The 13111-nt window shown below is 39.2% G+C and overlaps 1 protein-coding gene across 1 annotated transcript in view; it reads left to right on the top strand.

The window, feature by feature from the left end:
* Nucleotides 1–3458: 3458 nt before the first annotated feature.
* Nucleotides 3459–13111, top strand: part of cpm (carboxypeptidase M) — a 47806-nt gene continuing 38153 nt past the window's right edge. The window contains exons 1-2 of the mRNA XM_016279945.1: nt 3459–3706; nt 4549–4748. Coding sequence (XP_016135431.1) covers nt 4583–4748 — 166 coding nt within the window. The 5' untranslated portion in view covers nt 3459–3706; nt 4549–4582. The remainder of the gene's footprint in view (nt 3707–4548; nt 4749–13111) is intronic.

The following is a 13111-nucleotide window of genomic DNA, read 5'->3' as shown; positions in this document are numbered from 1 at the left end:
TTGCCTTCAGGTCACTGGAAACTATTTGTTGTCAAGTGTTTAAAATTACATAATTCATTAGCATCCTGTCAGTGTTTACCTATTGATCTGTTGATTAATGCTGTCAAATTTGTTGATGCAACACATTGTTCATAAATACTGACCTAAAAATTAGTCAACCAGTGGCCAATTAAAGGGCCAGACCCAGCTGAAAGAAACCACTTCAATCAAGTTTATTTTAGGTCTAGATTTAGCTTATTTTTCTTTCTTCCTTGAAACAAAAATGTGAGATTTGAAGAATTTCTTTCAAGGTCTTTTACAAAACGTGACGGTTCATAGATACCATAACTGTAAATGAGGTTTAGTTTTATTGGTTTATTTGGATAACAGTTTTAATGAATTTTTTTTTTTTAAGCATGTAACATACATAGCTTGAAACCTCTGTGGATGTGTACAGACACAGTGAACACCTCCAGACATCTGAGCTCACAGATTACCACATCCATGAACACACTCTCACACATGCAGCACATCATGAGACTAGATTGCAGCTGTCATGACTAATGATGTGCAAGAGCTATTATGTGGCTTTTTACGTTGAGACTGGAATTATAGGCTTGAATGGACACAGATTTCCTCTTTACAGTGTTTCAAGGTGGTGCAAGCAAACAAGTTACTCAAGACTCCTCTGCAGCGGCACCCTAATCTACATTTAAACTCATGTGAGTTAAATCTCATAGATTTACCTTCAAGGAGGGGCATGGACCATATCTGGAAACCAACTGTTTTGTTTTTTAACTATATGTAACCACTTAACTTCCATGCAACAGCTTAGCAGCGCCTTAATAACTACCCAGAACACCTTAGTAACCGGTCGCTGTGATTTTGCCAAGTAGGACATGTTCCTGGATCAACATCTTTTGTTGATCCTGGATCAACATTACTGTCCAAAACTATAGACTAAACCCAATCCCTACCCCTAAACCTAACCCTACCCATAATTTATTCCTAAAATCAGTGTGAAATGATAGCTAATTAACAAGGGTGTAGAAGCACCTAACCCTGATTGTAAGCCTAAAACAGACATTTCCTGATAAGTTATATCTCAGTTCTGATTGGTTGATAGGAATGTTGATCCAGGAACATGTTGTACTTGGTGAAATCACACTCACCCTTAGCAACCATCCACAACAACCTGGCATCAAAACAGCAACTTTCCACATAGACATTTCAGAAGAAATAGTCAAGCAGTAAGAGTAAATGTGCAGTCAGATGTTGTGGCCCTAAAAGTGTCCATTGTCTGCCAGTAGTGTAGAGATGTATGAATCACTTTTCACAAAGAATAACTTTCAAACCAAGCAGCTTTCTTTTGGTCAACATCTTTCGTCGTAACACAAAAATGTCCAATCACGTGGAATCCTATTAAAATGACTGGATTTTGCCCATTCGAACAAGAATAAAATATGTTAAGAAAAAGGTATGGTCACATTTGCAAAATTTCACGGCCAAAAAATGGGTCCATCGTCTTTTGTCAATAGTGTAGCAATGCATGAAGCGCAGTTAACAAAGAAGTCACTTTGAAACCTAGCAGCTTTCTGTTGTTTCTGTTGTCAATGCGCCAAATTTGCATGACTAACTTTAACCTGTTGAGAAATTTTTCACCTTCACGCAAAAATCCCAATTGAGTGGAATCCTATTGAAATGACTGGAATTTGCACATGAAAATTCGCCAAAACGAGGGTGAATGTAACCGTGCTTTAAGAGTAAAGGTATGGTCACTTTTGCAGAATTTTGGTGAAATTTCATGGTCAAATAATGGGTTCATTGCCTATTGTCAATAGTGTAGCAATGAATAAAGCGCAGCTCATAAAGAAGTCAATTTCAAATCTAGCAACCAAATTTGCATGACCAACTTGAACCTGTTGCGAAATCGTTCACTCTCATGCAAAAATCCCAATCACGTGGAATTCTATTGAAATGTCATGAATGATTTTGCCCATGAAAATGTTGCCAAACAAAGGTAAAATTTACCACACTTTAAGAGTAAAGGTGTAATATCATTTGTGAAATTTTAGTGGCATTTCATTGGCAAAAAAAAGGTCCATTAATGTCAGTTTTATATAGTATAAAGCACAGCTCACACAGAAGTCACTTTCAAACCAAGCAGCTTTCTGTTGGTCAATGCACCAAATTCGTGTGACCAACTGGAGCCCTTTGCGAAATCTCTGTGTGGAAATCTTTCACCCTCACACAAAGTTCCCAATCGCATGGATTCCTATTGAAATGGCTGGATTTCGACTGTGACTGGTAGGCTACCATTAAACATTTTTGGAGTGTTTGAGGAGATCATAGCTCAGGTAAAGTGGAATCCTTCCTTTGACATGACTCATGTATGATGACATATCATGTTTATGGTTTGTATAAACAAGTTTATGTTCTAGGACAAAAACAGAGTCTGGAATTCAGTAGACCTTTCATTATTATACAAAAACAGTAAATACTCACGTCACTGGTTTAAGTTTGTTGAGAAATTACTTTTTCCTTCTAGAGAGCTCGGTTTAGACATTTAAAGTTTGTTATCCTAGAAATGCAAACTGGACCAAGCTGAAGCACCCTTTTAGATCAGTATAAAGAATAATGACGGAATGCATATGTCTCCCGAGTTTATATGCAACTAGACACCGATGTAGCCTATTTATGTGATCTTTTGGATGATGATACACATCTATTTCTAATAATCTACTCGCTAATGCACAATTGGACAGTAGGTGAGTGTAAACTCAGCAGTAAAGAATGAGCTTGCAGGAACAGGTGTGTCATTTATCCGGTTGTACTGTCGCCCCGAGGGACTCTGCAGGAAGCTGGAGATGAGTGCTACACCTGAAATTTGACAGCAAAAATTCAAGAGATCTTCTTATTAGTCTAAAATGAAATGTTTTGGCTGCAAACCATTTTCTCTTCCTTCTTCTTTGTGTTGCTGTCTTATATGGTGTTTGCATAAAATGTAAACACGCAGTTCAAAGCAGTTCACTGCCCTGTTGAAAAAACCAGCATATGCTGGTTGGGTATGTTTTGACGCTGGGATGCTGGTTTAAGCTGGTCCTTTGCCAGCGCATGACCAGCATAAACCAGCACATGACCAGCATAAACCAGCAAAAGGACCAGCACATGACCAGCATAAACTAGCACATGACCAGCATAAACCAGCAAAAGGACCAGCACATGACCAGCATAAACTAGCACATGACCAGCATAAACCAGCAATCATAACGGTCATGTTGGCAGTCAGAAGTAGAATATGCAAATTGAAGTATGTCAAGAATCTGGTCAAGATGTCACGCAATAATGGGATATTCAAAGTAATTTTCAGGTAATACCTGTCGTTATGTACACAGTACATTTTAATTGAATGTAAATAGTAAACAGAACACACCAAAGGTTATGTCAAGTGTCATTGATACTGTGTGTGTGTATGTGTGTGTGTTGAGCCCCGCCTCCACTCGTTACTCCCTACAGCTGCACCAAACACACGTGAGGTTGGAGTGGAGTCGGTTGAACGCACTGCGCTATGGAACAAGATACCTTCATTTCATCAATGACACGAGCAGGACGATGACATATGAACCTTCTTAACCTGTTATGAGATGATATAATGACAACAGAGTAACTAAACAAGCAGGACAAGGTCTTAAACAGTGTCGGAGAAGCGCCAGAGGACGCACAAGAGGTAAAGCTGCTCGTTTACTCTCATTAATACTAAGTACAAAGTCTAAAGTTGTTTGGTTAATGAATGCCTTGCGATGCAATGCAGTTTGTTTCTTTTTTATAAACCTTATCATGTTTTATTTATAATTTAAGTGCACATGGAGTCATGTGTTGATACTGTAGATTACTATTTATACACGTACTGTGTATGGTTTGCGTTTGTGTGTACATAATAATGTGATATTATTGATATTGATATAAAGAATAGTAACCTGCCTAACCGTAAATTCTTATTTATGGGCATCCGCCTTTGTCCTCAGCAAATACTTATTTTAATTATTTTCAGAAATACACTGCACGCTTCTAGAAAAGGCAAACATTAATGTCTAAAAACTTAAAACGAACATAAATATTAACCTGTGACTTTAGAGCATATTGCATTACTGCTGACCTTTTAGATACAACACAACGATCATGTATTGGACATGAACACTAACATGATATCAATTATGCTAATATAAATAATGGCTACAAAGCAAGCACTACAACAAATTAGGCAGATATGATGCTGAGAATTACGTTATGCTGGGCAATTCTGAAAATTAGTTAATTGTATTACATATACAGCCTTGGGCTCTCCTGTCCAAACTATATATAACATAATTTCCTAGTGAGCTGCCCATCTAGACAGCATTTTTGGACATATTACACACCTGTCATATAAAGAAACAAGTTTATTCAATGTCTTTCTAAACCTCAAGGCTTTAAAAATATGAATCCATATTGACAGACAATAGAAAGTGAAGTGAAACAAGATAAGGGCACATCACGTCATTGTCTTCTTTGTTTGTGTTTCTGGAAAAGGCTTCAACACTCTTCCATTGTGTTGATTCAAAGGATGTTCGTCTTCACTCTCTGCCTGTTCTTATGGTCCTGGCTATCATCCATTTACGGTCTGGAGTTTCGCTATCATAACAGCATGGAAATGGAGCAGTACTTGAAAGACATCAACAGGATGTTTCCTGATATCACGCATCTACACGGTATCGGCCAGTCCGTTGAAGGTAAACCAGCTGTGGTGCAGCGTTAAGCACAATCGTGACAATATTGTCCTATATTTATTATCTGTGAGTTGATCAGACTCTTCGGTCTGTATGTGTTCCTGCAGAAGAGCACAGTGTTATACAGAGGGCAGGTGTATGGTGACAGATGCATGCAACAGGTTCAAACTTATTGCCTGGCCGTCCACCAGAAAGCTTAGTGTGCTACAAATATTTAGTCTACAAACAGCAGCAGCAGTACAGTGAGCCAAATACAGCAGCAAGTTGAGCCAGAGCTTCTGTAGGGGAAAAAAAATACTGACCTAGGGGGAGTTAATTTGTATATTTATGTATTTATACATGCATAAAATGGTTAGTTCTGGTTATGTAATTTGATTGGCCTGATATACAGTCCTCAACACTGGGACTTCTCACTGTTTATATTGTCTATGTTTGCGGGTTCAAGAATGTCAGTATATTTATTAAGACGTGATGGCACTAGACTTGGGGAATGTGAAATTTCTTTGGTGTTTTTGTTTTATTTTGTAACAACGTTCGTAGTCACGGGAAGGAGGCGGGAACCGGCAAACATTTAAAGAAAACTTTAATAAAATAAACAAACACAAAATGAAAGTAAACCGGCAGCCCCTCGCGGTCGACTGCCGCACACAAAATAAAGTCCAGGCCTGGTCCTCTCTCATCTTTCACTGTCTACCCCCCCCCCACCAAAATTACAGCAGCCGCGGCGTACCTGGGGGTAAGGACAGAGAGACGAGGCGAGAGAAAAGCCGGCAGCCCCTCGCGGTCGACTGCCGCACACAAAATAAAGTCCAGGCCTGGTCCTCTCTCATCTTTCACTGTCTACCCCCCCCCCACCAAAATTACAGCAGCCGCGGCGTACCTGGGGGTAAGGACAGAGAGACGAGGCGAGAGAAAAGGAGACGGAGGAATGAGGAGAGACCGATACAAGAGAGGGAAAAAAAAAAATTATTGGTCCAGTTCCCGGACACACTGCTGCTTGGTCCTCAACCGGCTGAGAGGCTCTTAATCTCGGTGCCATGCGATGGTACTGGACATCGTTGGTGGACGGCTCACCGCTCCTCCGCCTCCTGGCGGCCGGCGATGGCTCCTCCTATTGAGGGCAGCCGGCAGCGAGTCCCCCCGTTCCCTGCTCCTCCCCAATCATGGAGGACGGCAGCAGGCTCCGACCTCCTGGCGAACGGGGGCCGACTCCTCCGCTCCCTCTCAGACGGCAGCCACCCCTCCTCGACCCAGGAGCGCGGCAGTGAGCTCTCCGTCCCACCTCATCTTCCATCGTTCCAGCACCACCGCCTCGGGCAGCCACCGGTGGTCTCACCGATCTCCTCAGCACCGCGATCCCCCTCAGCAGCGAGGGCTCTCTGACAGCGTGTCCCTCCTTCCTCCCGGGTTTCAGCACCAATGTAACAACGTTCGTAGTCACGGGAAGAAGGAGGTGGGAACCGGCGAACATTTAAAGAAGACTTTAATAAAATAAACAAACACAAAATGAAAGTAAAGCGGCAGCCCCTCGCGGACGACTGCCGCACACAAAACACAAAATGAAGTCCAGGCCTGGTCGTCTCTCGTCTTTCATTATCGTCACTCCTCCTTTTATCCTTCCGGAGCTCCTCCGTGGGACTCGAGACCGGTGAGTGGTGCAGGTGTCGCTCATTATCAATTACTCCACCGGCCTCGCTCCCACTTGTCACATTTATTTATTAATTTATTGGTTTACAAAGATAGCCAGTGGTATATTTGGATGAGACAAAAAAAAGGATAGCAGTAAAGTTAAAGAAAAACATTCAAATGTTTACAGAAAATAATACTAACACGTTTTACACATTTTTGGACAAATGAGTTATGACGTCCGCTCATGTATCGTTTTTTTTTTTTTTTTTAATATATAAATGTAACCTAGACAGCAAGCTTTAAATTTTTTAATTTTTTTTAATTTATCTTATTGGTCAGCTAATGTTTCTGTAGGTTACACCCTCACAGCAGTAGGTGGTGACCGGTTTTTAGGTAAATCGTTGAATTTGTTTAGCTGATTTGTTTGCATGCTGATTCATTCAGAAGCACTGCTATAGCATGTTGTACGGAGATGTGCGTTTCATTGCACTGTAACGAATCCGCTCATGAGGAAATATGAATAATTAATCATAACTAGTTATAATTAATTATGAATATTTAGATCCGCTGTAGATATTTAGCTGACCTCTCAGGGTCAACTGTCTTGTCAATTCTAAGAACGTTAATTTCCTGGTTAAGGGAAATAACTTTCTTACTGTACAATTCTACAAAAGCTTGTAGCATAAATCTGCATGATTAAGTGACTCCAGTTATAAGCAAACAATGAACCACATCAAGTGTGATACAAGTAAGGTTTTATTAACTACATAAACACATAAACTGGTCTAACATCCTACATAAACGCAAAAACTGGTCTAACATACACATACACACGCATACAGTTGGTATAGGGGTATAGGAAAGGGTTAAAGCTATTTTTTTTGTAACTATTTTAGTTGATGGAACTAAATTTTTGCAAGGATTTGTGGAAAACCAATACCAGTTGTGTTAAGAATTCTAACTCTTTATCTTTTAGTGCTGTCAGAATACTCTCAGTGCCTGTATCGTTCATGAAGAGTCGTAAACACAGCGTCTAATCTCTGTCCACAAACTTCAACTTTATTATCTCCTACAATAGTATATATATATATATAGACATATTGTGAGGGCTGGTGTACCCCGTTCATCCAATAGGAGAATGCATTATATATCATATAAGACAAAACGTGTCATATAAAATGATATATAAGCAAAAAGTTAAGGGAGAAGAATAACTTCTTTCCAGATGAATCCTATTATTCAAGCTAACTCATGTAAAAGCTTTAAGGGGATAAATATAGGTGACATAAAGAGGGGGAACACAGAAGGTAGGACGAAGAGAGACACAAGGAGTAAACCGAAGGGAGAAAGAACACTAACAGGCAGACTCCTAGAGATATTTGGCAGAGAGCATGATATTTTCAAACAATTTGCAATCGTGGTCTGAATAGACCTTAATCAGGTTAGACGCCAAATTGAAGAAAACAAGGCTGTGAGGAATAGACTTAGTCTTTACAGTGGCACGCACTGTATAAAGGTTCTAGATCATGTCATTTTCACAATTCACAACTTCAAAACTGATTTATGGAGTGTTTGTCAACTGAACGTTTTTGTTGTTTTCAGAAAGTTTTTTTGTCCGCTGAACAATCGGTATGTTGTTAAACAACATTACAACCCATTGAACACACTGTACTTCTATTCCTCAAAGCCTCGTTTTCATTCCTGTCAAAAGGTAAATGGTTAAATACACTGACTAAGGCCTTGTATCTACAGCTGAATCAACAGCACTTTTTGCGTGTTTTTTTTTCATTGAATAGATTTGGATTCATTTTTAATTTTGTGTTTATGGATTTGTAAGCACATGTTTTTTTATTTTATTTTGTGAGTTGTTGTAAACTGACAGTTGTTTACATGAACATTGGCCTCAAAAATATTTAATCCCTTGTGTGATGTTTGAACATCATTGCATTAGATAACAAAATGTTAAATAAACTGTCAATGAACCTTCCACAAAACATTTCACAAAAAAGAAGTTTGTTAGGTTTCAAATGATAAATCAACAGATATAATGTTCAAGATTAGGTCAAAAAGTATCTGGATCCTTTCTGGTTGCCAAATGTTAGTTTCTATTATATTTTAAAGGGGTCATATAATGCGATTTCAATTTTCCCTTTCTCTTTGGAGTGTTGCAAACACTAAAGTCTCAAATCCAAAGAGATATTCTTTATAAAAGTTAAGAGTCAACCACGCCTACCTAAAACGGCTCGTTCTAACACTCCCCCACATACCTACGTCACTATCTGGGAAGATTTGCATAATGCCGCCCAAATGTTCACGCAAAGAAAGAAGGCGTAACTTTTATTCTCGCTGTAGTATTGTTGCCGCCGCCGCCATGTCATGAAGGCGCTGTGTGCTTCGTTGTGAAAGTGAAACTACTTTGTTTGGCCTTCCAAAAGAGGACGATATCGCTTCATCATGCCTGGAGCTGATCCGTGCTGGTCGTTGAGGAAATACTTCAACTTCGCGCTGTCGATCGCCGGATCGGCTTTCACTGTGGACGAAGCGGAGTCCAGCCCGGGGTTGACGCATGTGGTTGCCGCAGGGATCACAATGTGGTAAGGGACGTAACATTTCCGTCACACGCTTGAGGCATTCGGCCAATCACAATGCACTGGATAGCTGGCCAATCAGAGCACACCTCGCTTTTTCAGACCGATGAGCTTTGTAAAAATCGACGCGTTTCAGAAAGGCGGGGCATAGAGGAGAAACAATAATGTACAGTATGTGGAAAATAATGTTTTTTTTAACCTTAAAGCGCATAAACACATTTCATTACTCCAAATACATAAAATAATGTTATTTTTAGCAACAGCATATGACCCCTTTAAATTACACCTGTGGTTAAACTTTATGCATCCACTGAAAACTAGTTCTGAGAAATGCCCTAGCATCATTTGTTTGTTTGTTTATGCAGGAAGTATATTTCATTCATTTAAAGTTTTGCTTAAATGTCCAAATACTGTTTAGGACCACTTGTAAAGCAATATTGAGAACTTCCATAGAAAATCTCATGGAGAATCTCTGTACCTCTCTGAACGTGCTGGACTACCTAAAAGTATCCCCTTGAACCGTCCTATGTAAAAGTGTCAGAGTCAATCTCATCAGCCCTTTCAGTCCTGATACATGATGATAATAGTTAGCACATCAGTACTTACTGCGATCGAAGCTCTACCAGTTTTATATTGCAATTCCAGGAGCGTTTATGCATATTTAAACCACAATGCTATTAACCTTTGAAAGAGTGCATTTAGATTTTAGGTTGATATACGTGTTGTTAAAAAATGTTTAATTTGCCATTCACATCTGAGAAAATTTGTTAATTTAATGATTTAGACAACATTTGATTAGGATCTTGGTCTCTGACTGGACTTCTCGTCTCGTATTTTCTGAGCGCCAAATGTCAAACCACTTGAAGTGTAGCAAAGCGGTTAATATCAGCGGCAAAATCCAGCGCGATAACACAAATCGCCTTGAACAGACCTCACACTTGTTTCCCATGGTTCTACTTAGGTGCTCGGAAAGACCAGCCAGTTTTACTCTATTACCCCAACAAAAGGATACAGGGTAGCTACAATGCCCCGCTTCAAAGACCTGTCGCTACGCCTATACGGCCTTATTGAAAGAGTGTTTTGAAGCAGTCTTTATTGTCTGGGGATGTTTGAAAGGATAGTTTGCTCATCCCATTTGTTATTTGAAAGGGAAATCAGTGCAGCTAAAGATTTGCTGTTTTCCACAGTCGGTCAATCTGACAGAGTTAAACCGAGCCGGTAAATACTGCCCACACAGGAGCACAATGCAGCGCCTGTGCTTAGAGATTGGTATAACAAATAAAGCTGACCTTTGCTTGCATGTGGGAAACAGACAAGTCTAGTTTTAACAGTGAAAGAAAGTGTTTGTCAGGCATCCTTTCCACATTAAAGGTTAAGACTTTTTCTGATTTAGTGTAGCTCATCCTCGTCTTGTATAACTTGGAAGTGGTATTTGCTTTTGCCTTATTTGAAGCATAAAACTTTACCACTTATGAATGAATGAACACAATACTTTTAAAAGGTGTGGGGTCAGTGTGTTTTTGAAAGAAGTTTGTTAAACTCAACCAAGGCTATAATAAAAACGGTAATATTAGGTAATATTAATATTCCAGTTAAATAACTCTTTTCTATTTTTAATTATAATGTATTCCTGTGACAGCTGAATTTATCAGCAGCCATTACTTATTCTATTATTCTAAAATGCTGATTTTGTGCTCAAGAAAGATTTCCTATTATCAGTATTGAAATCAATTGTGCTACTTAATAGTTTTTTGGAACTTTATTTTTTCAGATTGTTGATGAATAGAAAGTTCAAAAGAACAGCATTTGTTTGGACTAGACATTTTTTTGTTATGTAAAAGTAATTCCTGTCAATTTTGACGAATTAAATGTAATTGTCTGCAGAATAAAAGTATCAATCTTACTGAATGGTAGCGTGTATATATATACGATTGTTATTTGTTCAGTATTTTTTAATGCGGTTAAAGAAAACGAAATGACACAATTATGATAGTGTTTCAGATTTTAATTTCATCAAAATCTAACACTCCCTGCAATTAATATACTGATTTTTTTTGCTATTAATAAAGTAATTTTGTTGAGTTACTGTGGCCACGTAGCTCACAGCTATGGTGTTTAAGATTACAGAGTGATGGAGACATTGGCTTATCTTTGAACTTGCTGCTAGTCCGTGACATTTCAGGTTAATTCGGTCCGTGGATCAGGTTGCTCTTTTGGCTCTGCACAAAACCATCATTGAGTAGAACACATTCACTGCCAGGTCTCTCTCTCTCTCTCTCTCTCTCTCTCTCTCTCTCTCTCTCTCTCTTTTTCTCCATCTGATTTAGATGCTAATATCACGCTGTACGAATTCTCTCAACCTCTGTTTCTATAAGGGTGGTCTTCCATATGCTTCAGTCCAAATCTTGTTTTTTTTCATCTCTGGGCAAGCGGTGTGCCCCAAGGCTGACCTTTGGGCCCACTTTAGTTGATTAAAACCTCAAGTAAACATCTGCTTCCCCGGTTAAAGATCTTTCTTCTAATGCAGGTAGTGTCTGAAGCTAATTCAAGGACACTGTGGAACCATATCTTTTCATTTAGCTGATGGAGTTGCACTTCAAGAAAGCAACCCCTTAATGAAGTTGTACCCATCTCCTTCATCTCTTGGGAGCCTTTGTTACTGGCTGATTGTAAAGCCCATTTTTCCAATCACTTCAGACCTCAAGTAGATTGTGTAGCCATTGTGCGCTCTTGCCCCGTCAGGCTAAGCCCTTGTCCTAATCCCGCTGTGTCGCCTATTTAAGGCCAGAGAATAAGAGACCTGAGCTGACTAGAGGTAATCTAGGGCACCAGCTGCTTAGCCTGGAAGGCCGTTCTTGTTTGTTGACCACCCTGTCTCTGCCTAATCAGTGTTACAGTTGCCCACCGGGGAAAGAACAGGAGGTGGACATGGGCTATGATTATCTCTGATGTAATATTATGTTTCATATGCTTGATTAGTTGGGCCTAATTAACTAAAGCTCTCGTATGGTGATTATCAACCCAGACCAATGCCATTTGTCATTTGGCAACAGCGAATCAAGATTACACTGCTGAAAGAAATCCTTTAATCATTCATAATTCTGCACATCATTTTGTCTTGTTTGATAAACCGCAGTAATTAGATTTCAGATATGTACAGAAGTGCAAAAAAATCTATTCATGTAGGAAATTGAATGGAGCGTTTTTTGTGATTTGAACAATTGGGTGGTTGAGTCATCTTAGCTGCTGTTAAAGTCACAACGTAACGGAAGTAGTGCCAGATCTTTTCTTCCATATTGTGACGTACATCCAAGTGTAATGGATTATTGAGAAAATGTAGGGCGGGGACTTTAAGATGTGGGTGATTTGGTTATGACTATTTTAGTTCAGTTATAACTTCTGATTTAGCCTAAACATTATGAGGTCAAAACATTAAGAAATAAAACATACACTGATTCATTGCTCACAATAAGATCTATAATAACGTGCATGTAGAAAACAGATGGTGTGAAGTTTCATTTCATGCCGCCTTAACACTGGATTTCAGATATGTACAGAAGTGCAAAAAAATCTGTTCATGGAGGAAATTGAATGGAGCGTTTTTTGTGATTTGAACAATTGGGTGGTTGAGTCATCTTAGCTGCTGTTAAAGTCACAACGTAACGGAAGTAGTGTCAGATCTTTTCTTCCATATTGTGACGTACATCCAAGTGTAATGGATTACTGAAAAAATGTAGGGCGGGGACTTTAAGATGTGGGTGATTTGGTTATGACTATTTTGGTTCAGTTATAACTTCTGATTTAGCCTAAACATTATGAGGTCAAAACATTAAGAAATAAAACATACACTGATTCATTGCTCACAATAAGATCTATAATAACGTGCATTTAGAAAACAGATGGTGTGAAGTTTCATTTCATGCCGCCTTAACACTAGAACCGCCAGAGGTCGCTGTATATCTAAAAGCACCAGCGGGTAAATTTTACCCACGCACATGATAACTGTATTTATATGGCTAAAGAACATATTTCACTGTATTATGCCACTGTCTTCACAAAGAAGTGTCTAGAGTCATGAAATGATTGTCTAGTCATGAACTATTTTTATCCTGTTGTTTTATGCTCAAGACTTTTTCTAATGAAGGCTAC

This window comes from Sinocyclocheilus grahami, unplaced genomic scaffold (assembly GCF_001515645.1).
Source record: "Sinocyclocheilus grahami isolate Dianchi unplaced genomic scaffold, SAMN03320097.WGS_v1.1 scaffold135.1, whole genome shotgun sequence".
NCBI lineage: Eukaryota > Metazoa > Chordata > Actinopteri > Cypriniformes > Cyprinidae > Sinocyclocheilus > Sinocyclocheilus grahami.
Note: the sequence above shows the minus strand (reverse complement) of the source record. Positions and strands in the feature narration are given on the sequence as shown.